At 48.9% G+C, this 27,351-nt stretch overlaps 1 protein-coding gene across 1 annotated transcript; it reads right to left on the minus strand.

Moving 5' to 3' along the window:
- Window positions 1-166: 166 nt before the first annotated feature.
- Window positions 167-27,351, minus strand: ASB4 (ankyrin repeat and SOCS box containing 4). The gene is made up of 5 exons (XM_069960626.1): window positions 27,102-27,351; window positions 7,999-8,298; window positions 6,395-6,885; window positions 3,655-3,768; window positions 167-603 (listed from the first exon to the last, which is right to left on the minus strand). The coding sequence occupies exons 1-5, from the start codon at window positions 27,289-27,291 to the stop codon at window positions 415-417; spliced, it is 1,284 nt and encodes a 427-aa protein (XP_069816727.1). The 5' UTR covers window positions 27,292-27,351; the 3' UTR covers window positions 167-414.

Here is a 27,351-nt window from a genome sequence, read left to right on the forward strand (position 1 = left end):
AAATTACAAATCCGTATAACTTACTGACACCAGTTAATCTTATTTTTTTCCCCCCAGAGTACCCCTTTAACTTCTCATGATCATACCATGGATTCTTGGTGTTGCCCCTAATAACATAACACAGGAGGACGAGACCCACACAGCAGAACATGCACTTTATTCCAGCATTATAATATAATATATCTATATACATATTGACAATAAATACAGAAGTGCTTAGCTGTGACACTAGGTGGCAGTATAGTCACATTGGGCCCCCTGCCCTGCCTATAGGGCCCTGGTCACCTACTGTGGCTTCTTTCGGGACTTTGGTTTGAGAGGAACTGGCAGTCTGTGGCTTCTCCTCCAGTATAAACTACAATTCCCAGAATGCAATGCAGCACAAGTCACTTTTCCTTAGAGCGATGCATGCAGTCAGTAGAGTCGCCCCTGCGGCTCCAGCAGGACATACTTCTTCAGGCTGTTGGGCAGAGGCAGCTGAGGGATGACGCGGTGGCATCTCTTCCGTAAGACGGCCCGGATGGCACACCTGGCCAGGTGCATGAGAGACCGCGGGGAGTTACCGCAAACCTCAAACAGGGATTCATAGAAGGTGCGATGTCTCTGGAAAACACAAGGAAGAGAGGTGCTGAGCACAATGGAGAGAGGGGGAGAGAGAGGGAGAGAGAGAGAGAGGTGCTGAGCCCAGGAACAATGGAGAGAGAGAGGTGCTGAGCCCAGGGACAATGGAGAGAGAGGTGCTGAGCCCAGGGACAATGGAGAGAGAGAGGTGCTAAGCCCAGGAACAATGGAGAGAGAGGTGCTGAGCCCAGGGAACAATGGAGAGAGAGGTGCTGAGCCCAGGGAACAATGGAGAGAGAGAGGTGCTGAGCCCAGGAACAATGGAGAGAGAGGTGCTGAGCCCAGGAACAATGGAGAGAGAGAGGTGCTGAGCCCAGGAACAATGGAGAGAGAGAGGTGCTGAGCCCAGGGACAATGGAGAGAGAGAGGTGCTGAGCCCAGGGACAATGGAGAGAGAGGTGCTGAGCCCAGGGACAATGGAGAGAGAGGTGCTGAGCCCAGGGACAATGGAGAGAGAGAGGTGCTGAGCCCAGGGACAATGGAGAGAGAGAGGTGCTGAGCCCAGGGACAATGGAGAGAGAGAGGTGCTGAGCCCAGGGACAATGGAGAGAGAGGTGCTGAGCCCAGGGACAATGGAGAGAGAGGTGCTGAGCCCAGGGACAATGGAGAGAGAGGTGCTGAGCCCAGGGACAATGGAGAGAGAGGTGCTGAGCCCAGGGACAATGGAGAGAGAGGTGCTGAGCCCAGGGACAATGGAGAGAGAGGTGCTGAGCCCAGGGACAATGGAGAGAGAGGCGCTGAGCCCAGGAACAATGGAGAGAGAGAGGTGCTGAGCCCAGGGAACAATGGAGAGAGAGAGAGGTGCTGAGCCCAGGAACAATGGAGAGAGAGAGAGGTGCTGAGCCCAGGGAACAATGGAGAGAGAGAGAGGTGCTGAGCCCAGGGAACAATGGAGAGAGAGAGGTGCTGAGCCCAGGAACAATGGAGAGAGAGAGAGGTGCTGAGCCCAGGGAACAATGGAGAGAGAGAGAGGTGCTGAGCCCAGGGAACAATGGAGAGAGAGAGGTGCTGAGCCCAGGAACAATGGAGAGAGAGGTGCTGAGCCCAGGAACAATGGAGAGAGAGGCACTGAGCCCAGGAACAATGGAGAGAGAGAGAGGTGCTGAGCCCAGGGAACAATGGAGAGAGAGGTGCTGAGCCCAGGAACAATGGAGAGAGAGGCACTGAGCCCAGGAACAATGGAGAGAGAGAGAGGTGCTGAGCCCAGGGAACAATGAAGAGAGAGGTGCTGAGCCCAGGGACAATGGAGAGAGAGAGGTGCTGAGCCCAGGAACAATGGAGAGAGAGAGGTGCTGAGCCCAGGAACAATGGAGAGAGAGAGGTGCTGAGCCCAGGGAACAATGGAGAGAGAGAGAGGTGCTGAGCCCAGGGAACAATGGAGAGAGAGAGGTGCTGAGCCCAGGGAACAATGGAGAGAGAGAGGTGCTGAGCCCAGGGACAATGGGGAGAGAGAGGTGCTGAGCCCAGGGAACAATGGAGAGAGAGAGGTGCTGAGCCCAGGGAACAATGGAGAGAGAGAGGTGCTGAGCCCAGGGACAATGGGGAGAGAGGTGCTGAGCCCAGGAACAATGGCGAGGGTCTATAATGGAGCCCACTGTACCTGGCACCAGATGTGGCACCTGTCTACACCAGATGCAACTGCAACAATTTCGCAGCTCAGAGAAATAGGCAGAAAAGCCCTGAAAATCCCCCTGACAATGCTGTGTGATCAGGACGTCACCGGCTGCATGAGATGCCATGTACTACTGTATACTGCTAATAATTCAGATCGATGATAGAAAAAGGCATCAAATGCGAAAAGCTTTGACAATGTCCTCAATATGAAGTAAAACACAGGGCTCAACTAGTTACATCATACACATCACCATGAGGTCATCACCTAGTACCTTATTCAGTTCGTCTGTTTAAAAAAAAAAAAAAAAAGTAAAGTAATCCTAACATTTCAAATTCTCTGCAGAATGAGCACCACCTATTGGCCACAATTGTGAATTGCGTTCATAATGGAAACTATATATAATATATATATAATATATATATATGGCAGTAGCTGCTCGGCGCCTGCACATGCGTCCTGATTGCGCTGTCCGTTTATCAAAGTGTTCCCCTGTTCTGCTGCATTTTCATCTTGGGCACCTGCACCCCTCCTCACAGTGACGCAGAACTGATTGGTTCTAATGGAGACACAGCTCACAGAACAGGCACAGAACACAGCTATATACAGAACAGGCAGAGTGTTCCCCTATATACAGAACAGGCAGAGTGTTCCCCTATATACAGAACAGGCAGAGTGTTCCCCTATATACAGAACAGGCAGAGTGTCCCCCTATATACAGAACAGGCAGAGTGTTCCCCTATATACAGAACAGGCAGAGTGTTCCCCTATATACAGAACAGGCAGAGTGTTCCCTTATATACAGAACAGGCAGAGTGTTCCCCTATATACAGAACAGGCAGAGTTTTCCCCTATATACAGAACAGGCAGAGTGTTCCCCTATATACAGAACAGGCAGAGTGTTCCCCTATATACAGAACAGGCAGAGTGTTCCCCTATATACAGAACAGGCAGAGTGTTCCCCTATATACAGAACAGGCAGAGTGTTCCTCTATATACAGAACAGGCAGAGTGTTCCCCTATATACAGAACAGGCAGAGTGTTCCCCTATATACAGAACAGGCAGAGTGTTCCCCTATATACAGAACAGGCAGAGTGCCCCCCATACACAGTGCCATTTGAGCACCCTCCATAGGGACATCTCACTTCCTACAGATCTATCAGTACTAGCTGTGTAAGTCTATATGTAAAGAGCGCCCCCTAGAGAAATATTATCATGTAACTCTATGGCTGAGTAAATAGCAGGAGGGATTTAGAGCAAAGTAAAGAAGAATGGAGCACCGGCCACGAGAAAGTCATATTAAGGAATAATTGACATTGAGCGGGAGACCTACAAAGACAAAACAGTATATACAATATATCATGTATATATATATATATATATATATATATTTATATATATATAATCTTATGTGTATTACCTCCAGGTCATCTTCTGGAATGGCTTTAGTCCATCTATACGTCGCTTTAATGTGTTCATAGGCGTTAACCATGACCTCTATGGCTCTGGGATATGAGTGACATTCCTGTAAGACCTGAAGAGTTACCATAGGGTCAATGCACTTTAGAACTGTCACTGGGAAACAGACAATCATTACACCATACAGTATCAGTATATCAATATAAGTGTCAGTATATCCGTAAAAGTATCAGTATATCAGTATAAGTATCAGTATATCTGTGTGAGTATCAGTATATCAGTATAAGTGTCAGTATATCAGTGTGAGTATCAGTATAAGTATATCAGTGTGAGTATCAGTATGTCAGTATATCAGTGTGAGTTTCACTATAAGTATCAGTATAAGTTTCAGTATATCAGTGTGAGTATCAGTATATCAGTATAAGTATCAGTATATCAGTGTGAGTATCAGTATATGTATATCAGTATAAGTATCAGTATATCTGTGTGAGTATCATTATATCAGTATAAGTATTAGTATATCTGTGTATCAGTATATCAGTGTGAGCATCAATATATCAGTATGCGTATCAGTATATCAGTATAAGTATCAGTATGAGTATAAAGGCCCTATTACACCAAAAGATGTCTATCTTATCAGATTATCTTACAGATTTTTCAGCCAAAGCCAGGAAAGGATTTGAAAAGAGAAAAAATATCAGTCTTATCTTTATGACCTGTTCTGTGTTTATAGTCCATTCCTGTCAGTGTCAGTATGAGTATCAGTATATCAGTATTAGTATCAGTATATCAGTATATCTGTGTGAGTATCAGTATATCAGTTTAAGTATAAGTATTAGTATATAAGTATGAGTATCAGTCTATCAGAATAAGTATGAGTATATACGTATCAGTATATCAGTATAAGTATCAGTATATTAATATGAGTATCAGTATATCAGTATAAGTATGAGTATATGTGTCAGTATATCAGTATAAGTATTAGTATATCAGTATGAGTATCAGTATCTCAGCATGAGTATACGTATATCAGAATAAGTATCAGTATATCAGTATGTGTATCAGTATATCTGTGTGAGTATCAGTATATCTGTGTATCAGTATATCAGTATAAGTGTCAGTATATCAGTATAAGTATATCTGTGTGAGTATCAGTATTTCTGTGTGAGTATCAGTATATGTATATCAGTATAAGTATCAGTATATCTGTGTGAGTATTAGTATATCAGTATAAGTATCAGTATATCTGTGTTAGTATCAGTATATCAATATATGTATCACTATATCAGTATAAGTATCAATATATCAGTGTGAGTATCAGTATATCAGTGTAAGTATCAATATATCAGTATAAGTATCACTATATCAGTATATGTATCAGTATATCAGTATGAGTATCAGTATATCAGTATAAGTATATCAGTATATCAGTATAAGTATTAGTATATCAGTGTGAGTATCAGTATAAGGCCAGTTCACACTACAGAGTCTCGTAGCCTTCTATTAGATACAAATAGGGATGGTCCGAACCGAGTTCAGTTCGGGTTTGTACGAACCCGAACTCTCGGTAATGATTCCCGCAGGAGGACCGCCTGGAAAACTGGGATACAGCCATAGCCATAGGCTGTATCCCAGTTTTCCAGGCGGTCCTCCTGCTGTATCCACCCGCTCCATGGAGCAGGCAGACAGCGGGAATCTGATGCCAAGCGTTCGGGTTCATACGAACCCGAACCTCGGAGGGTTCGGACCATCCCTAGATACAAATTTTAGGGGGTGCGCACCTCCGCTCTCTGAGCCTCACCACTCAAAGAATTAACACATCAATTTTTGGAGTGGAGAGGCACTCACCCCCTAATGTAACTCATAGAAAGCTGGAGTCAGATGATTTTGTAGTGTGAACAGGGCCTTAGTATAGAATAATATAGTATTATATAGTATAGTATAGTATCAATATCAATATATAAGTATCAGTATGAGTATAAGTATATCTGTGTGAGTATCAGTATATCAGTATCAGTTTATCAGTATGAGTATGAGTATAAGTATCAAAATATCAGTATGAGTATCAGTATATCAGTTTAGGTATCAGTATATCAGTATGAGTATCAGTATATCTGTATGAGTATCAGTATATCAGTATCAGTTTATCAGTATGAGTATCAGTATATTAGTATGAGTATCAGTATATCTGTGTATCAGTGTGTGTATCAGTATGAGTATATCAGTATCAGTTTATCAGCATGAGTATCAGTATAAGTATCAAAATATCAGTATGAGTATCAGTATATCAATTTAAGTATCAGTATATCAGTATGAGTATCCGTATATCAGTATAAGTATCATTATATCTATGTGAGTATCAGTATATCTGTGTATCAGTATGAGTATCAGTATGAGTATTAGTATATCAGTATAAGTATTAGTATATCTGTGTGAGTATCAGTATATCTTTGTATCAGTATATCAGTATGAGTATCAGTATATCTGTGTATCAGTATATCAGTATAAGTATTAGTATATCTGTATGAGTATCAGTATATCTGTGTATCAGTATGAGTATCAGTATATCTGTGTATCAGTATATCTATGTGAATATCAGTATATCTGTGTATCAGTATATCAGTATAAGTATCAGTATATCTGTATGAGTATCAGTATATCTATGTGAGTATCAGTATATCTGTGTATCAGTATGTCAGTATGAGTATCAGTATGACGAGTATCAGTATGCAGATATTCACCTTATGGAATTGTGGGGGGTAAATCCTTGCTGCTCCGTGGTTAAGGAGTAGTTGGTAGCAGATTTCCGGCTGACCGGCAGCTCGGACAGGTGTGACTTTGAGGACGTACTGCTGGGGGGCGCACCCATTGACATCCATAGAGGTGGCTTCAGCTCCAGCCTCCAGCATCATGTGCATCAGGATGTGGTCACAGTTCCAGGCCGCCTTGTGGAGCGGTGACTTACGGTCAATGTCGCGGGAGTTGACGTTGGCGTTGTAGTCCAGCAGCATCCTGCAGATGAGGTGGTGCTTGGTGCTGTATTTCTGCTCCTTTATATTTAATGACCAGTAGGCGGCTGTGGCGAGCGGCGTCTCCAGGCTGGAATTCACACTGTCCACCACCGCCCCATGGCTGACATAGAAAGCTACAAGTTCCGGGATCCCTATGCGGGCAGCTGTGTGAAGCGGGGTCTCCTGGGCCTGATTGTCGCTCTGGCGGTTCACATCAGCCCCTAAAAACAACAACCAAGAATGAGTAACATAGCCATGGATGTAGCAGAGCCAGAAATGTTGTGTATAACCTGCACATATGGGTCATTATTAGAGATGATGCATCTATGCTGGCAGTCTCAGTAATATAGGCCCTTGGAATGACCGTCTGGGCAGAGCTGGTCCCTCAACATTAGCCAAGAATACTGAGCAGGAAACAGTGGGGAACGTCGGCTACTAGCACTTCTCCAACTTCTTTTTGATAAGTTCTTGTTCAGACTGGTAAGGACTTCAGGATAAACTTGAATGCGATAATCACCCACACCATGAACAGGTGTGATCCCCTTACCTGTGCTAGTTACCCCCTTCTGGTTTTAGCAGATCATAGCTTGGCTTTTAAAAAAAAAAATTTGTAGAAAAAAGGACTTCAGTCTTTAGTTACAGACACTGGCCGCAGGGCCAGGCCCTGAAAATGACACTCTCAGGAACTCTGCTCTGCTGTGCTATTTACACTGAGAACAAAACAGAGACTAGACTAGACTAAGTACATGTCCATGCTAAGGCTTGAATTTGCTTCTTATAGGTGGAGCAGGCTCTGTGGCACCTTGGCACCTGATAGGGGAGGACTGGAGGGAAACGTCTGCAAGCTTGTGATTGGCCCAGAGGTAGGGAGGCGGCTGGCCAACTTCCTCTCAAGCACTTACAGTCTGTCACATGTGCAATTAACCCTTCAGCATCCTTCATCATATACTCACTATGGTAGAAACAGTGCCATCTAGTGGCCAAAATGCAGTAAACACCTTTATCCGCAGATTACCCTGAAATACACATAACCTCAGTGCCGACCTCCATACATGTATACATAGCAGTGGCAAAGGTGTTCTGAGACACTGCATGGTCTCAGGTGGACTGGCTGACAATGCCCATACACAGCCCCCCCTCCAGCACATAGAACATGCTAAACTCCACTCCTGCTTCCTGTTATTTGTCCTGATCTAGCTGTTACTAGAGACAGATTTTCTCTGACAACAGGCCAGCAGATTAAAGAGAAGGGAGACACCTAGTGGCCAGGAGTTTAGAGCTATTCTGGGGTCATATACACAAGGATATATACAATAAGATATAAGATCCCATACCGCTCCAGATGAGCTCTTTGGCGCACCTCACAGACTCCTTGGTTTTGCAGTAATGTAATGGCGTATGCCCGCTGACAGAGAAGGCGTTGAGCTTGGCACCATGGCTGATCAGGATCTTGACGCAGTCCAGGTTGCACACCTCACAGGCGACGTGTAGCGGGGTCTTCCCGTTCGGTTTGCTGTTGATGGAAGCGTTGTGCTCCAGCAGGACCAGCAGACTTTCCAGATGTCCCAGCATAACAGTGATGTGCAGCCCTGTCGCCCACGAGGCGGCCAGCTTAAAACTGGGCAGCCAGTAACCTGGGGGATAAAGGAGACAACTTCATGAGCTTATCCAAGATGGAGGAAAAAAGAACAGCGCCATCCTTGTTCAGAGGCTGTACCTGGTATTTCACTGGAATGGAAGTGAGCTGCAATACCAGGCACAGCCTGATGACAGGAGTGGTGCTGTATTTGAAAAAAATCCGATTCTCATATTTGAGTAATGTATTTACACAGTGACCCCACCAGCAGAATAGTGAGTGCAGCTCTAGAGTATAATACAGGATGTAACTCAGGATCAGTAATGTAATGTATGTACACAGGAACCCCACAAGCAGAATAGTGAGTGCAGCTCTGGAGTAGACTGGAGGATAGGCGGGTGTGGTCACTCTCAGTGTGTGTAGGTGTGTCTGTCTGTGCTCCTGAGCTCCAGAGAGAGCAGCTGATTTTCCACCTGCCTTTCCCAGGAGTGTGGCAGGCTCCTGGGGGAGGCTTTCAGCATGGATCCCTGGGAATCCAGGGCCTCCATCTCCCGAACCAGGCCGGCGGGGGGTGGAGAGGAAAAGCTACCGGCCAGCGCTCCAGCCTGTGGACTGAGGAGATCTGGAAGGGTCCGCAGCAATGTGGCCCCTGGCCCCCAGGCAACGGCTTCCAGTGATGGAGGAAAGAAAGCTGCAGCTAAGAAAACTCCAGCAGTGTCCAGGAGTCAGCCGGTGGAGATGTGGGGTGAGCGAGGCCCCAAGGAGTCTGCCAGCACATACTGCTCCCGCATCACCGCTAAGTTTGCGGAATACGAACAGCTTGGGAAGGAACTGAAGGCAGCAAGAGAGGATCTGCGCTTTCTCAGGTACCAGGCTAATACGGCTCCCAAGAGGAAGAAGCCCGAGTTCTCTCCCAGGATCAAGTCCCTGAGTGCTCAGGTAAAGGGGATAGAGGAGAGGAGGGCGGCCATCCTGGAAGGGAGCGACCTGTTCAGGGAGAAATTGCACAATGAGGATCGCTTTGCCACTATGAAATCTCCTAGCAGCAGAGCGGATGATGGGGGTGATGCTGCAGGAGATGGGGAGAGTAGTAGTGGTGAGGAGGAAGAAATGGAGGCTGAGGAGGCTGTAAAAGCTGAGGACTTGGTGGAGTGTAAGGAGGAGGACTGTGTGGTGAATGAAGACCCCTCTGATGTCACCCAAAGTACCCCCCAAAGCATGCAGGAGAGCTACAGCATTATGGCAGCGCAGGTGGCCCTGCCAGACACTGATGAGGATGATGATGGTCTGTCAGATGGAGGACTACTACAGGCCATAGTCAGGCAGGAGTCCCCCCTGAGGATGGAGGCCTTCACATTTGGAGAAGAGCTCGGAGATGAAGTTCCTGTAAAAAGAAAAGCAGCCAAAAAGCAAGAAAGTGTGAGTCTTGTATTCACTCCATTCCAGCAGTCCGGGGCGGCTGAGAAGTCAGTCCGGGCGGCTGGTGACTCCTCTACACTGCCAGTCCCCATTTCTGATGTGGAATGGGGCCAGCAAGGAGGAGAGATAGATGGCAAGATGGCGGAGAAAGCCGCTCCTGCTTGTGTCAGTAGTGGGGGCGGCCATAGTAAAGGTAAAGAAGGGCCGGACAGGAAGGTTCAGGGCCACTCGGGAGTCCCGGGTGCTGCAGGACGCTCCTCTGTGGGGGGTGCCCGGGCATCAGAGACTGGTGCAGAAGGTTCCGGAATGTCACATCCACCTGGAGTGACGGCGTTTCCGGTTGCCGTGTCTCCTGCTGTTGGCTCTGCGGGGTCGCAGCGGGGTGGTGTGTCTTCCGGAAATGCAGTAGACAACTCTCCCAGGGCAAGAACATTGGAGCCTATAACGGGTTCCAGCGGGAGAGTTAATGGTGATGCGGGGCCATGTGCGTCACCTGTCATGGCATCCGCAGCTAAAGAGACTGTTGGGACTGAGACACGAAAAATCGATAAAACTGTGATAAAACCTGCCACACTGATCCACAAGGCCAGCCTAGCTACTGAGTGCATGGAGGTGACGGATGGGGGGAGTAGTAGTGGTATGAATGTTGTGCAGACTGGGGGAAGGAGTGGTGTTATTGATGGGAGTGGTAGTGGTGTGCATGATGGGGATGTGAGTGGTTTGAATGCTAGGGGTGGTGAAGTTAACCCTTCAGGTGCCACTGGAGAAGTGGCAATTCTCAGGGCAGATATTGCTGGGGTATATTCTGGTAATGCGGTTACTAGTCAGTCAGGGCCGGGTCCGGCTGCCCCTCCAGCTGCCGTTAGGAGTTACGCTAATGTTGCGGCAGCCGGAGGTCCAGGGAGATCTTCACTTCCACCCCCTGGGGAGGGTCACTTGCAACGACGCCTTCTGGAGGCACTTAGGAAAGGAGATAGAACGCTCCAGGTAGAGGGGAGGGAGGTCGACTTGTCCTTCTACATAGAAAGACATGGACTTGGAGCCTTCCGAGAGAACAATGGGGAAGTGGTCTGGTCGCTTCCAACACCCGGGCAGGAGGTGGGCCGTAGGAACGTGGCCCGTCTGGTATGGAGAGGCAGTGATGCGTGCCCACAGAGAGGAAAGGTGGTGGAGCTTCTCTTCCAGATGAGGTTCAAGGCCAGTGACATCTTTGCCTTGATCCACCCCTACGGCTCCTCTGAGTTCGACATCAGCTTTGTAAGACCAGAGGGGCTTGAACTTTTCTGGTCTAATTATGAGCTGGTGAAGGACGAGCCCGGATGGCGAGATTTCGTTGTTAAAGCGATATCTCGCCAGAGCATGGTAAAGAAAGTGACCGTCTTGACACGTAACGAATCACTTTCTTGTTATGACATCATGACTTGGTTGGGCAGGTACGGGGAAGTGACAGACGTTCCCCGGAAGAACTTAGATCAGCATGGCATCTGGTCTGGGGCCTGGACGTTCTCAGTCCGTCTAAAACGTTCAGGCAATACTGTTGCGCACATACCATCAGCCGCTTTCCTTGGTCGCGACAGAATCCAGGTCTTTTACCAGGGGCAACCGAAGCTGTGCCACAGGTGCGGTGATCCCACCCACTTTAGCGCAAACTGCTCTAAGCTGATGTGCGCACTGTGCGGTGCGGAGGGTCATCTTGCTGCATCCTGTGGCCGGATTAGGTGCCACCTGTGTGGTGACCTTGGTCACCCGTTTAGTAGGTGTCCCCGTTCTTTCTCTTATGCTGCAGCCACCCGAGCTGGGGAGAGCCCTGAGGTTGCCTCAGCGGGGGAGGGGACCAGCAGAGGAGAGGGAGCACCAGAGCCAAGGAAGAGAACTGACAAGGAAAAGCGTAAGAGCCCCACTCAGCTTAGGCGAGAGAAAATGCGCAGAGGGAGCAAGGACCTTGGAAGTTCCAAGATGGTCGGGGTAGTCCAGGGTCCTGCTCCTGGCGTTGGCTCAGATGGTCAGGCTGAGGCTTTGGGGGGCGCTGAACTAGATGAAGAGATGGGGAGACTGCGCAAAGAGGAAAGCGAGGCTATAGCCATCTCCTCAGGTTCTTCCCAGTATGAAAGTCTGGATGAGGATGGAGGGAGATGGCAAGAGGAAAAACCTAAGCGCAGCAGAAGGAAGAATGTTAAGAAGATGCCTAAAAAATCTAAGGCGACTTCTTCGTCTTCCCAAAAAATTATTAAAGGCCAGATGTCAAAGGAAGCTCCGACTGACCCCCCTCTGATCGGTCTATCTAACAGATATCAGTCCCTCAGTGAAGGAACCTCTCCATTTATAGAGGGGGAGGTTGAGGGACTGGTGTCTAGGGCAGAGGAACCTCCAGGAGGTGCCGAGCCTGCTCCCCCAGAGGTACTTTCCTCAGGGGGTCAGGTGGCCTCAGGTGGTGGAAGTGAAGATCAAGAGATGGATATGTCCACCTCTCTAAAACGGTCTAAGGAACCATCTAAGGGGTCTTCCTCTGATGTTGAAGGGGGTGGAAAGAAAAAGGGAAAGAAAACAAGTAAGTAGGGGTTTAAGGCCGTCCAACTCAATCACCCATGATGGCGGCACTCACCCCATTGACGCTGGCATCCATTAACTGTGCCAGCATTAAGTCGGATACGGCTAGATTTGCAGCCTTTGATTTTCTCGGTCGTATTAACGCCGACATTTTGTTTTTGCAGGAGACCAGGTTGACAGATCTAGCCTCTCTAATAAAAGCCAAGAGAGAGTGGAGGCATGGGCCTTCACACTGGTCTCTTGCGGCTGAGCCGTATAGTGGGGTGGCGGTCCTTTTTACCGCTCCTGTAGAATGCAGACGGGTTATCGAGTTGGAAATGGGGAGGTGCCTGATCTTGGATGTCCTCATGAAGGGGCAAGAGCTCAGGCTCATTAACATCTATGCCCCACAGACTAAGTGGGACCGTAAAAGCCTTTTTATGAGGATTAAGCCCTTTCTTTTTACGAGTCGGCAGGTGGTCTTTGGTGGAGACTTCAACACTATCACGAGGTCTCAGGACAGGAGAGGCGCCAAAGACAAGCTGGCTTATGATAGCATGGCCCTGATTAGTATAGTTAGGGAAGCTCGCCTAGAGGATGCCCACATCCGGACACCCTCGGGCCACGCGGGTTTCACCTATCATCGAGGTAGCTGCAGGTCTAGATTGGACAGGTTTTATTTAAAGGAGGAAGCCGTCTCTTCCGCAGTGTCCGTGGTTGAGGTGGAGTTCTCCGACCACTGTCTAATTTTGTTTTCCCTGAATGTTTCAGAGACCCCCCGGATGGGTAGAGGCTACTGGAGGCTGAATTCGTCCCTCCTGGAAGAAGCAGAGGTAAGACAGTCCTTTGAGGATTTTCTTCAGAGTCAGGTACCTCTACTGGGCCTATGTAGTAGTAAGTCAGAGTGGTGGGAGATATTCAAGAAGCGGGTTGCGAGGTTCTTCCGCCAGCTCTCGAGCCTCAGATCCCTGAATAGGTATCGTGTGTATCAGGGCCTGAGGAGGAAACTCGAGCATCTCGTCTCGACTGGAGGTAGTAGAGAGGAGATCTCCAGAGTGAAAGCCTTGCTCATGAGGTGTCAGTATGATAGGCACGCATCTTTAGTTTTTGAGAGGGATTTCGGGAGGTACCGCTCGCCCGACCCCTACAGAAACTGTAAGATGTCAGTGAGTAGTAAGATTGTGACTGGACTGGTTGATAGTACGGGATCTCTGAACCGGTCCAGATCAGGGATCCTGGAGGTCGTCAGATCCTTTTACTCACACCTCTTGGGGAGGAAGGATCTAGATCGAGATATGATGTCGGGTTTCCTGGCTGAAACCGTTCCTGAGCCAGGGGTAGACCCCTCTCTTGATGTTTTGGCAGAAGAGATCAGGGAAGAGGAAGTTAGACTGGCGATTGAAGGGCTTGCCCTCAAGAAGTCGCCAGGTCCAGATGGCTTAACATCTGAGTGGTATAAGACCTTCAGGGACCTCTTGGTTCCCCTCTTGACCGAGGTCTTCAATGAGTGTCTTTCCTCGGACACTCTGCCAAGGTCAATGAGGAGGTCAGCCCTGATTCTTCTGTCAAAGGGTAAAGATTCGAGCCGCATTGAGAATTGGAGGCCCATAGCTCTTCTCAATGTGGACAGGAAGATTCTGGCCAAGATACTGTTTAATCGGTTGGTGAAGTTTGCACCCCGGCTCCTTTCGGAGGCTCAGCACTGCTCTGTTCCAGGCGGAAGCACCTTAAGTGCTGTCCTTAGTGTCAGGGAGGCAGTGGAGCGGAGTAGTGCGGGTCTTTGGAAGGGGTACTTGCTGTCCTTGGATCAGGCCAAGGCATTTGATCGGGTGAACCACGAGTACCTCTGGTCTGTCCTTCTGAGATATGGCCTACCAGATACTTTTGTCAATTGGCTTAAGATCTTGTATGCAGGGGCAGAGAGTTTCCCGCTGGTGAACGGTTGGTCTGGCCGCTCTTTTGAGGTTGGGTCTGGTGTTCGCCAGGGCTGTCCTTTGAGCCCACTGTTGTATGTGTTCGCGATCGACCCTTTCCTTAGGAGGGTTGGTTGTGGACCATTGGCAGGGGTCGGGATGAGCCTGGAGGAGCCAGAAGCCACCCTGAGAGTGGTAGCATACGCTGATGATGTCACTATCTTTGTGTCCTCTAGAGAGGAGGTCGATGTGGTGATGTCGGAGGTGGATCGCTACTCAGAGGCATCTGGGTCCAGCATCAACCCGGATAAGTGTGAAAGTCTCTGGCTGGGAGGGGGAGATCCCGAGTTTGATCTCCCGGACACCCTTCCAGAGCCCCAAGACTCGGCAAAAATCCTAGGCATTACATTCGGCCAGGGTGATTACCCCACTAAAAACTGTGATGGTAGGCTCCAGGATGCCACTCGGAAGGTGGACCAGTGGAAGGGTTGGTCCTTAACCTTAAGGGAAAGGGTACACCTGATCAAATCGTACCTGCTCCCTTTGTTCATCTACCTGGGCAGTGTGTGTATCTTGCCAGAGGCTTCCTATACTAGGATCTACAGCCTGTTCTTCCAGCTGTTATGGGGGAATAGGCTGAACCTGGTCAAGAGAGAGGTTACGTACCGTACGAGGAGACTTGGGGGTTTGTCTATGGTGAACCCTGTGGTGTTCTTAGTGAACACCTTCTTGAAAGCTAACATCGCAAACCTCTGGAAAGAGAGGGCTCCTCCGTGGGTACTCTCCTGCAGGGAATGGTTTCGGCCTTTCTTCCAGGAATGGGAGACAGGAGGGCGAGTGAAGGACCTTCGTACACCCCATGGATATCTTCCGGCTTACACTACCCCGACTCTGAAGATGGTACGTCGGTGGGGTCTGGGAATGTGGGAGATCAGGACTCAGTCGAGGAAATTCCTTGACCAAAGGGTTCTGTTGACCCATTTCCAGAAGCCCCTGGCGCTCAGGGACTGCCCAGGCCAGGATCTAGAGGTTGGGCTTAGTCTTTTAAACTCGAAACGGATCCCTCAGAAGTTTTGGGATTTGGCCTGGCGCTGTTTCCAGGGGAAGCTATATGTGAGGGACAACTTGAAGTGCAGGAGCTCCGATGATCGGGGGTGTCCCCGTGAGGAGTGTGGTAATACGCTAGAGAGTATGGATCATTTCCTGCTTCAATGTCCCTTCAATATAGGGGTTTACACCAGGGTGGGCGCCTCCATAGGTTGGAGTCAGTTAGTCAGTCTCACCTATCCGGAGTGGGCTTATGGGGCATTCAGGAACCTGGGTGGCCGAGATTGCTGCACGTTATTTCTAGTCAGCTTAGTGGTTAGGTACCACACGTGGAACGCACGGTGTCTAGTATCTACACAGCGTAGAGTCCTCTCCAAGGTGGAGGTCTGTAGGAACATCACTGGTGACCTTGGGAAGATCAGGTCTTTGGAGTATGGCAGGCTGGGTACCAGTAGGGCTTCTCTCCTGTGGAGAGGGTTTTCTTTCGCTGTGCCCTAGGTACTGAGCCCACTGGGTGAGGTGCCATAATTATGGTTAGGGAGAGAGCAGGTAGGGACAGCAGTAGGGAAAGCGCGTAGGGTCAGTTTAAACTTAGGGTTAGAGATGGGGGAGAGTAGGGTAAGATAGTAAGGGATAGTTTATAAATTTCTGGTACCCGGTCTGCCATCCTCCGATCCTGGTGGAGGGCTGGTGCATGCCACTTTAGATTTTTGTTTTGTTTTTCTGGTCAGCAGTAGGTATAAAGGGCTTACAGGCTACCGAACTTGGGCCTTATTATAATTGTGTATAATATTGTTCTGTTATGTTATTATGGTGTGCTATGTTTATGTTAATATATGTCTGTGATAAGTGTTGGCAGGGTTATGGCTGAATAAGCCATGTGAGCTTTATGGACATAATAGTCATTGTATATATTGTATATATGAGGGGATACAGAATAGGTTGGGAGGGGGGATATGGGGGGCGGGGTCAGTGGGAAGGTGTGGGCTGAATGGAGCTGACACCAAAAATGGACTGAACTTTGACTCCATGAACTGAGCTCACACTGGGGTCTAGGGGTAGGTGGTGGGGCACGTGGGTAATAGATAGAATTGTTGTGTGTTTTCTTTCGCTGTTACTGGTGTTTAGGTACCTTTTTAGTTTTTCAGGGCAGCCGGGCCCGAGTGTTGTACTGGAATAACCAGTTAGTTAGTATTTTATTCTTATACTGATATGTTATATGTTTTCTTTTGGTTACGCCTGGATGGCTTTCATTTTCAGTTCAGGTATAGTTATTGTTTGTAGTATCAGGTGGTCGTGTGTTGGTCTAGAGGTGGTTGTATGTGTGTGTTTATGTTTTGTTTATTTACTATAACCCAGGTTTGGGAGTTTTTTTTTTTTTTAGCCAGGGTGGCTTCTCTTTAGTTATGATTACAGCCGAGGATGGCTTTGTAGTTTAAGTTTTATGGCTTATTTTGCCTGGATTGAAAACATTTTTATTTATTTCTTTTATTTATTTATTTAATTATTTATTTTTGTTAAGTAGGAATGCTGGGCTGGCCTGGTGGCAAAAGGTTAAAGATTTCATTTTGCTTTATACTATTATAATGGTTTATCATTATTATTTGTTATTTATGTAATTTACTGTTATGTTTAAGTTATGGCCAGATATGCCTTGTTTGTTAATTTTTATATTTTTCTAATAAAAGAATTACAGGATGTAACTCAGGATCAGTAATGTAATGTATGTACACAGTGACCCCACCAGCAGAATAGTGAGTGCAGCTCTGGAGTATAATACAGGATGTGATTCAGGATCAGTAATGTAATGTATGTACACAGTGACCCCACCAGCAGAATTGTGAGTGCAGCTCTGGAGTATAATATAGGATGTATCTCAGGATCAGTAATGTAATGTATGTACACAGTGACCCCACCAGCAGAATAGTGAGTGCAGCTCTGGAGGATAATACAGGATGTTATTCAGGATCAGTAATGTAATGTATGTACACAGTGACCCCACCAGCAGAATTGTGAGTGCAGCTCTGGAGTATAATATAGGATGTATCTCAGGATCAGTAATGTAATGTATGTACACAGTGACCCCACCAGCAGAATACTGAGTGCAGCTCTGGAGGGTGTGGTTACTGGGTGTGCCTGTGTTTGCTGCTGAGCTCCACACATCCAGACTTCCAGGAGGAGAGAGGCTGATTTACCACCTGCTTCCCCAGGAAGGTGGCAGCTTCCTGGGAGAGTTCTCAGCATGGATCCCCTGACCTCCACCTCCCGGTCAAGGCCGGCGGGGGGTGTAGAGAGTAAGCTACCGGCCAGCGCTCCGGCTGGAGGGGTAAGAAGATCGAGTAGGGTTCGCAGCAATGTGGACCCAGCCCTTCCAGCGACGGGTGGAAGCCGCAAGGTTTCTGATGTTGATACAAAGCCTGCAAGTAAGGTGAGCGGAAGACGGGGTGCAGGTGCAGCTGCACGGAGGGGCTCCCAGGAGAGTCAGGTGGTGGAGCAGTGGGGTCTCAGGGGGCCCAGGGAGTCTGCAGCCACCTATGGCACCAGGATAGCTGCAAAGCTTACTGAGTATGAGCAGCTGGGAAAGATACTGAAGGGGTTAAGAGAAGACCTGAGCTTTGCTAAGCACAGAGCCAGCTCAGCCCCAAAGAAGCAGAAGCCTGGACTCACAGCCAAGGTGAAGACTCTGCAGGAGGAGGTGAGAGAGCTGGAGCTGCAGAGGATGGTTATCCTGGAGGGCAGCGATATTTTCAGAGAGAAGCTCCTCAATGCGGACAGATTTGCCAGTATGAAATCCCCAAAGAAGGAGGAGGATGATGGGGGTGATTGTTCCGCAGATGGTGAGAGCAGTAGTGAGGAAGAGGAAGGAGAAGACATAGAAGCTGGAGAGACCACTGTGACAGCGAGTCTGGAGGACTTGGCTACAAAATCCCCCAGTGCACAAGGGGTGGATGAGTCCCAGCTGAGTCTACCTGCAGGACAAGTGGCCTTACCAACATCTTCAGGAGAAGGCTCTACAGAGGATGATGATGGTGGTGATGATGATGATGATGATGATGATGACGACAACGACTCTGGAGGAGCTCTGCTTGCACAGATAAAACAAATTGAATCCCCAGTGCACATGGAGAACTTCAGCTTTGGAGATGACCTGGGGATGGAGAGTTTAATTAAAAAGAAGAGGAAAGGCAGAAAAAAGAGGAAGAAGCCAGCAGAGCAGGTGAACCTTGTGTATGTTCCCTTTGTGCAGTCTGGGGCGGCTGGAAAGTCGTCTCAGGGTGCAGATACTGGTAATCTGACTGTCCCCGCTTCTGCTACTGTGGAGCGGGGCCAGAAAGCCAGTAAGAGTACAACCAAGATGGCGGAGAGTGCCGGCCTCGCTGGTCAGGGTAGTGAGGTCGGTAACGGTGTAGGAGCGGCCGGGGGGCCGGACAGTTTGGTGGCTGAGGTGACGTGTGCAGGGCGCTCTTCTGCAGGTAAAGGGAGGAGTGTCCCAGTGCCAGCGGCTGGCACATTGCCCGGGCGGTCGGGCATGAAAACCAAGCTTGTGGGCGATCCTTTGAGTGGACCTGGAGCTGCAGGATGCTCCTCTGCAGGCAAAGGGAGGAGTGTGCAGGCCTCAGGAGAAGCCACAAGTGCCAGCGATAATCGTACTGCCGGGGACAGAGCAAGCAGTAAAGAGACTGTAATGTCAGGTGCCTGTCTGGTGCCGCAGGTACACACCAATGGACATGGACAGATTTCTGACAGCCATAACATTAATGAAGCCATGCTTCAGGCGGTGAAGGAGATTGAGGCAGAGGTGCTGGCTGAGGCTGAGGGCCGGACAGGTGGCAATGCTGCATCTCCCCATGTTAAGGGGAAGACGGTTGCCCAGTCAAATGTGCCCGGGGATGCCAAGGATGCCACTGCTAATGCCAGAGCTACTACTAATATATCCAGTAGTAATGTAATAAAGCCAGCCAGACTACAGGTAGGCCAGTCCAGCCCAGCTAGGCAGGAAATGATTAATGCTGGTGTTAATGTTTCTTCTGTGGTTGCTGGGGGTAGTGGGGATGGTCCGGCTGCCCCCCCAGTGGTGGCCGCTCCAGTAAGGAGCTATGCCAACGTCACTGCTGGGGGAACAAGGGGATCCTCATCTCTTAATCCAGGAGAAGGTAACTTGCAACGACGCCTCCTGGAGGCGTTGAGGAGAGGAGACAGAACGCTCCAAGTAGAGGGCCGGGAGGTCGACCTGTCCTTCTACGTAGAAAGACATGGGCTTGGGGCATTCCGAGAGCATAATGGGGAAGTGGTCTGGTCCCTTCCGACACCTGGGCAGGAGGTTGGCCGTAGGAACGTGGCCCGTCTGGTATGGAGAGGCAGTGATGCGTGCCCATCCAGGGCAAAGGTGGTGGAGCTTCTCTTCCAGATGAGATTCAGGGCGAATGACATCTTTGCCCTGATCCACCCCTACGGTACCTCTGAATTCGACATCAGCTTTGTGAAGCCAGAGGGACTTGAGCTCTTCTGGTCCAATCACGAGTTGGTGAAGGATGAGCCTGTGTGGCGGGATTTCGCTGTAAAGGTGGTATCCCGTCAGAGTTCTGTCAAGAAAGTGACCGTTTTGACGCGCAACGAGTCGCTTTCTTGCTATGACATCATGACCTGGCTAGGCAGGTATGGGGAGGTGACGGACATCCCCAAGAAAAATCTGGATGAGCATGGTATTTGGTCCGGAGCCTGGACGTTTTCCGTTCGCCTCCGTCGTTCAGGCAACACTGTCGCACACATTCCATCTGCTGCCTTCCTCGGACGCGATAGGATCCAAGTCTTTTACCAGGGACAGCCGAAGCTGTGTCACAGGTGTGGGGATCCCACCCACTTTAGTGCAAACTGCACTAAGCTGATTTGTGCATTGTGCGGTGCGGAGGGTCATCTGGCTGCCGCCTGTGGCCGGATTCGCTGTCACCTGTGTGGTGACCTTGGTCACCCATTTAGCAGGTGTCCACGCTCATTCTCCAATGCTGCGGCCGCCCAAGATGGGGAGAGCCTTGTTGTTGCCTCACCTGGGGAGGGGACCAGCAGAGGAGAAAGGGCACTAGTGCCAGTGAAGAAGGTAAAAAACAAGACCCCCTCTAGGCTCAGGCGAGAGGAGAAGCGCAGAAGGAGCAGGGACCTGGGAAGTTCCCTGGTGGCAGGAGTAGTTAGTGGTCCTGCTCCAGATGCCGGCTTAGAGGGAACAGCTGAGGCTCTAGAGGATATCGAGTTAGATGAAGAGATAAGGAGACTTCGTAAAGAGGAGGCAAAGAGAGCCATTTCCTCCAGTTCCTCCCAATATGAAAGTTTGGATGAGGATGGTGGGAAAGGGCAAAATGAAAAACGTAAGTGCGACAGTAGGAGGCAAGGCCAGAAGGGACCTAGGGCATCTTCTTCTTTGTCCTCCGGTGTTGCGGGCCAAGTGCCAAAGGAAAGCCTGACTGACCCCCCTCTGATCGTTCTGTCCAATAGGTACCAGGCCCTCGGCAAATCCGAGGTTGAGGGACTGATTTTGGAGATGGTGAGGTCTCCAGGAGGTGCCGAGCCTGTTCCTTCTGAGGCTGTTTCCTCGGGAGGTCAGGTGGCTCCTGGGTCAGGAGATGAGGATCTGGGTATGGATATGTCTGCATCTTTAAAGCGGGTTAAAGAAAAGGCAAAAGGATCTTCTTCTGATGGGGAAGGTGGTAAAAAGAAGGGTAGGAAATAAAGAGACAAGGCTGTCCAACTCAATCACCCATGATGGCGGCACTCACCCCATTGACTCTGGCATCCATTAACTGTGCCAGCATTAAGTCGGATACGGCTAGATTCGCAGCCTTTGATTTTCTCGGTCGTATTAACGCCGACATTTTGTTTTTGCAGGAGACCAGGTTGACAGATCAAGCCTTGCTAGTAAAAGCCAAGCGAGAGTGGAGGCATGGACCTTCACACTGGTCTCTTGCGGCTGAGCCGTATAGTGGGGTGGCGGTCCTTTTTACCGCTCCTGTAGAATGCAGACGGGTTATTGAGTTGGAAATGGGGAGGTGCCTGATCTTGGATGTCCTCATGAAGGGGCAAGAGCTCAGGCTCATTAACATCTATGCCCCACAGACTAAGTGGGACCGTAAAAGCCTTTTCATGAGGATTAAGCCCTTTCTTTTTACGAGTCGGCAGGTGGTCTTTGGTGGAGACTTCAACACTATCACGAGGTCTCAGGACAGGAGAGGCGCCAAAGACAAGCTGGCTTATGATAGCATGGCCCTGATTAGCATAGTTAGGGAAGCTCGCCTAGAGGATGCCCACATCCGGACACCCTCGGGCCACGCGGGTTTCACCTATCATCGAGGTAGCTGCAGGTCTAGATTAGACAGGTTTTATTTAAAGGAGGAAGCCGTCTCTTCCGCAGTGTCCGTGGTTGAGGTGGAGTTCTCCGACCACTGTCTAATTTTGTTTTCCCTGAATGTTTCAGAGACCCCCCGGATGGGTAGAGGCTACTGGAGGCTGAATTCGTCCCTCCTGGAAGAAGCAGAGGTAAGACAATCCTTTGAGGATTTTCTTCAGAGTCAGGTACCTCTACTGGGCCTATGTAGTAGTAAGTCAGAGTGGTGGGAGATATTCAAGAAGCGGGTTGCGAGGTTCTTCCGCCAGCTCTCGAGCCTCAGATCCCTGAATAGGTATTGTGTGTATCAGGGCCTGAGTAGGAAATTCGAGCATCTCGTCTCGACTGGAGGTAGTAGAGAGGAGATCTCCAGAGTGAAAGCCTTGCTCATGAGGTGTCAGTATGATAGGCACACATCTTTAGTTTTTGAGAGGGATTTCGGGAGGTACCGCTCGCCCGACCCCTACAGAAACTGTAAGATGTCAGTGAATAGTAAGATTGTGACTGGACTGGTTGATAGTACGGGATCTCTGAACCGGTCCAGATCAGGGATCCTGGAGGTCATCAGATCCTTTTACTCACACCTCTTGGGGAGGAAGGATCTAGATCGAGATGTGATGTCGGGTTTCCTGGCTGAAACCATTCCTGAGCCAGGGGTAGACCCCTCTCTTGATGTTTTGGCAGAAGAGATCAGGGAAGAGGAAGTTAGACTGGCGATTGAAGGGCTTGCCCTGAAGAAGTCGCCAGGTCCAGATGGCTTAACATCTGAGTGGTATAAGACCTTCAGGGACCTCTTGGTTCCCCTCTTGACCGAGGTCTTCAATGAGTGTCTTTCCTCGGGCACTCTGCCGAGGTCAATGAGGAGGTCAGCCCTGATTCTTCTGTCAAAGGGTAAAGATTCGAGCCGTATTGAGAATTGGAGGCCCATAGCTCTTCTCAATGCGGACAGGAAGATTCTGGCCAAGATACTGTTTAATCGGCTGGTGAAGTTTGCACCCCGGCTCCTTTCGGGGGCTCAGCACTGCTCTGTTCCAGGCCGAAGCACCTTAAGTGCTGTCCTTAGTGTCAGGGAGGCAGTGGAGCGGAGTAGTGCGGGTCTTTGGAAGGGGTACTTGCTGTCCTTGGATCAGGCCAAAGCATTTGATCGGGTGAACCACGAGTACCTCTGGTCCGTCCTTCTGAGATATGGCCTACCAGATACTTTTGTCAATTGGCTTAAGATCTTGTATGCAGGGGCAGAGAGTTTCCCGCTGGTGAACGGTTGGTCTGGCCGCTCTTTTGAGGTTGGGTCTGGTGTTCGCCAGGGCTGTCCTTTGAGCCCACTGTTGTATGTGTTCGCGATCGACCCTTTCCTTAGGAGGGTTGGTTGTGGACCGTTGGCAGGGGTCGGGATGAGCCTGGAGGAGCCAGAAGCCACCCTGAGAGTGGTAGCGTACGCTGATGATGTCACTGTTTTTGTATCCTCGAGAGGGGAGGCAGTTATGGTGATGTCTGAAGTGGAGCGCTACTCGGAGGCGTCCGGGTCCAAGATCAACCGGGACAAGTGTGAGAGTCTCTGGCTGGGAGGGGGGGATCCCAGGTTTGATCTCCCGGGCACCCTTCCAGAGCCCCAAGAGTCAGCAAAAGTATTGGGCATCACATTTGGCCAGGGTGATTACCCCACTAAAAACTGGGATGTAGGCTCCAGGATGCCACTCGGAAGGTGGACCAGTGGAAGGGTTGGTCCTTAACCTTAAGGGAAAGGGTACACCTGATCAAATCGTACCTGCTCCCTTTGTTTATCTACCTGGGCAGTGTATGTATCTTGCCAGAGGCTTCTTATACTAGGATCTACAGCCTTTTCTTCCAGCTGTTATGGGGGAATAGGCTGAACCTGGTCAAGAGAGAGGTTACGTACCGCACGAGGAGACTTGGGGGTTTGTCTATGGTGAACCCTGTGGTGTTCTTAGTGAACACCTTCTTGAAAGCTAACATCGCAAACCTCTGGAAAGAGAGGGCTCCTCCGTGGGTACTCTCCTGCAGGGAATGGTTTCGGCCTTTCTTCCAGGAATGGGAGACAGGAGGGCGAGTGAAGGACCTTCGTACACCCCATGGATATCTTCCGGCTTACGCTACCCTGACTCTGAAGATGATACGTCGGTGGGGTCTGGGAATGTGGGAGATCAGGACTCAGTCGAGGAAATTCCTTGACCAAAGGGTTCTGTTGACCCATTTCCAGAAGCCCCTGGCGCTCAGGGATTGCCCAGGTCAGGATCTGAGGGTTGGGTTAAGTCTATTGAACTCAAAGAGGATCCCCCAGAAGTTTTGGGACTTGGCCTGGCGCTGCTTCCAGGGGAAGCTATATGTGAGGGACAATTTGAAGTGCAGGAGCTCCGATGATCGGGGGTGTCCCCGAGAGGAGTGTGGAAATACGCTGGAGAGCATGGATCATTTCCTGCTTCATTGTCCCTTCAATATAGGGGTTTACACCAGGGTGGGCGCCTCCATAGGTTGGAGTCAGTTAGCCAGCCTCACCTATCCGGAGTGGGCTTATGGGGCATTCAGGAACCTGGGTGGCCGAGATCGCTGCACGTTATTTCTAGTCAGCTTAGTAGTTAGGTACCACACGTGGAACGCACGGTGTCTAGTATCTACACAGCGTAGAGTCCTCTCCGAGGTGGAGGTCTGTAGGAACATCACTGGTGACCTCGGGAAGATCAGGTCTTTGGAGTATGGCAGGCTGGGTACCAGTAGGGCTTCTCTCCTGTGGAGAGGGTTTTCCTTTGCTGTGCCCTAGGTACTGAGCCCACTGGGTGAGGGACCATAATTCTGGTTAGGGACAGAGTAGATAGGGACAGAGGTAGGGAGAGTGTGAGGGTTAGATTAATATTTAGGGATAGTAGTAGGGAGAGGGTAGGGTGAATAGTCAGGGATAGGTTATAAATTATTATGGTACCCGGTCTGCCATCCTTCGATCCCGGTGGGGGGCTATGCATGACACTTTAGCTTTTTGTTTTAATTTTCTATTCAGTTATAAACGGTAAAGGGCTTACAGGCTACCGAACTTGAGCCTTGTTATGTGTTGTGGTGTTGGTGTTTTAGGTAGTTTGGTAAGTTGAGGGCTGGATAAGTCCTATGGACGGTTATAGTTATTGTATATGGTATTGGTATAGGATAGGTTGGGAGGGGTGATGGGGGGTTTACATCGCATGCTTTTTCCTGGATGAGTACTTGGGGTTCTGGCATGGGTCACTGAGGGACAAGAACTGAACTTATGGACCCAGACTCATGTCCAGATTTGGGGTGTGGGTGATGGGGTTTGTAGTTAGAATATTAGATAGGTTTATGTAATTTGATTGCTATAATTTTATTATTATTTGCATTATTGTTTATTAGTATACATTATTATTATTATTATTATTATTATTATTATTATCATATTTTATCTTTAAGTATATAAGGCAGCCGGACCTGGTATTCTCAAGTTAGTATTTGATGTTTCCATTTGTACTAACTTTGTTTTGTTAGGTTAGTTTTAGTTGAGGATAGTTTCTTAACTGTTAAAGTTGTGTATTGTGTGTGTGTGTGTGGGGGGGGGTGGGGGGGGGGGGGGGGGGGGGGGGGGGGGGGGGGGGGGGGGTTAGGTGGGAGTTATGTATATGGGGATGGGAGGTTTGGTTGGTGAATGTGCTGGGGTGTGTGTGAGTGGGGGGTGCTGTGTGTGTGTTGAAGGAAAAAAAAAAAAAAAAAAAAAAAAAGCTTTGTGTAGTTTTGGTTTCTTATTTTGTTCAGTTATGTCCAAGCAGGGACTGTATTAAGTTAGAGACAAGAATGGCTCAAACCATGTTATAGCTTTTTGGCCCTTGGTCTAAAGTGGCTTTACTATATTATTTCTGTGTGCTGTGAGGTGTGAGTGTGGGGTAGGTAGTAGCGGTGGTGGGGTAGGTAGTAGCGGTGGTGGGGGTAGTAATAGTTGTAAGTTTGGGGGCATTTTGGTACTATCTCATAATGAAGCTGGACTGGCCGGTGAGGCAGGTGTGAGGGAGGATTTCCTTTCCGTAAAGACATTGTTTAAGAATTTATTAATTTGTTGTTTTTGTTATAAGCAGAAAAGCTTTGTATTTGTTTTTGTTCTGGCTGATGGAGCCGCGTTTATGTTTATGTAGTTATACTTGTTATGTTTTATATTTTTCTAATAAAAAGAATTACAGGATGTAACTCAGGATCAGTAATGTAATGTATGTACACAGTGACCCCACCAGCAGAATAGTGAGTGCAGCTCTGGAGTATAATACAGGATGTAACTCAGGATCAGTAATGTAATGTATGTACACAGTGACCCCACCAGCAGAATAGTGGTATCTGTATCTGATCAGTGTTGCAGATGTTATATCGCTCTCTGGCACAGGACGGTAACACTTTCTCCAGTTACATAGATGGCAGCACCCGTGCGCTTCCTATTAAACACTATCATCAGTCTCAGCAAGTTCTGGTGTGATAGATGACAAACACGTGTAAGGTTATTACCCCATTTATCCCCCCTCCCCCATATATCAGCGCTATGGGAGTCCATAGTCCTATCTTATCTCTGTAGTGATATATAGTCCTGACCAAAGATCTTATATCATGGCGGGCAAAATATAGATAACTGTTTATTTAAAGGGATATACCACAATGAGTAACGTATGTACACAGTGACTCAACAGTTTATATAGAATCATAGTGTGGTATTAAAGGGGTACTCCAGGAAAGAAAGTTATATAGATTTGTAATTTACTTCTATTACAAAATCTTCAGTCTTCCGGTACTTATCAGCTGCTGTATGTCCTGCAGGAAGTGGTGTATTCTCTCCTGTCTTACACAGTGCTCTCTGCTGCCACCTCTGTCCATGTCAGGAACTGTCCAGAGCAGCAGTAAATCCCCATAGAAAACCTCTCCTGCTCTGGACAGTTCCTGACACGGACAGAGGTGGCAGCAGAGAGCACTGTGTCAGACTGGAGAGAATATACCACATCCTGCAGGACATACAGCAGCTGATAAGTACTGAAAGGCTGGGGATTTTTTAATAGAAGTAAATTACAAATCTCTGGCACCAGTTGATATTTTCTTTCCCTGCTGGAGTACCCCTTTAAATGCAGCAGCTTAATAATCCATTCCATACATGTAAGTGGGGTTGCATGGTATTCTGCAAAAAAAAATCAGTGACATGTGAGTATCTGTGCATGTGTATAGCGTGCACTTGTTTTTCCCTCGTAAGCGTCAGGGGATGCAACTCCCGGGCAGTGTTCCAATAGGGAAGCAGGAATGGCGGGTGTTATGTAATCCATCACCCTGGAGGTATAGCTGACCCCGAGCCCTGCTACCTGAGGATACACTATGTGTTATACATGGTACAGGGTGGGTGTACAATCTGTATTTACACCAAGGGTGAGGAACCTTTGGTCCTCCAGCTGTTGCAAAACTACAATTTCCATCATGCCTGGACAGCCTTCGGCTGTCCAGGCATGATGGGAATTGTAGTTTTGCAACAGCTGGTGGGCCAAAGGTTCCCGATCCCAGTCTCGGACCCCAGTGCCTTGGTGTTGGGCCAGTATTGGTCCATACCTGCTTTGTATGAAGCCAGGACCAGACCCTCATCCTCCACCTCGAACACGGCGTCCACGTCGATCTTCCCCTCGCCCAGGATACTTTCCACCGTCACATACTCGTTGGCCTGGAGGGCATGGAGAAGCTTCTCCTTCAGCCGCTGGTTTGCCAGGGAGCGGGTACATCTCTGTCCTTCCTCGGTGTCCATGTCCTCTAACTATAAGAAGCCGCAGGCACAGACATGGCGCAGCTCGAGTAACTCTATCAC

Source organism: Dendropsophus ebraccatus, chromosome 2, assembly GCF_027789765.1.
Source record: "Dendropsophus ebraccatus isolate aDenEbr1 chromosome 2, aDenEbr1.pat, whole genome shotgun sequence".
Classification (NCBI taxonomy): domain Eukaryota; kingdom Metazoa; phylum Chordata; class Amphibia; order Anura; family Hylidae; genus Dendropsophus; species Dendropsophus ebraccatus.

Coding starts and splice junctions, on each gene's coding strand:
- ASB4 (XM_069960626.1), bottom strand. CDS start 27,291: ATGGACACCGAGGAAGGACAGAGATGTACCCGCTCCCTGGCAAACCAG. Junction 6,886..7,998: donor CAAAGAGCTCATCTGGAGCG/GTATGGGATCTT, acceptor TGTTGTTTTTAG/GGGCTGATGTGAACCGCCAG. Junction 604..3,654: donor TTCCAGAAGATGACCTGGAG/GTAATACACATA, acceptor TGTGTTTTCCAG/AGACATCGCACCTTCTATGA.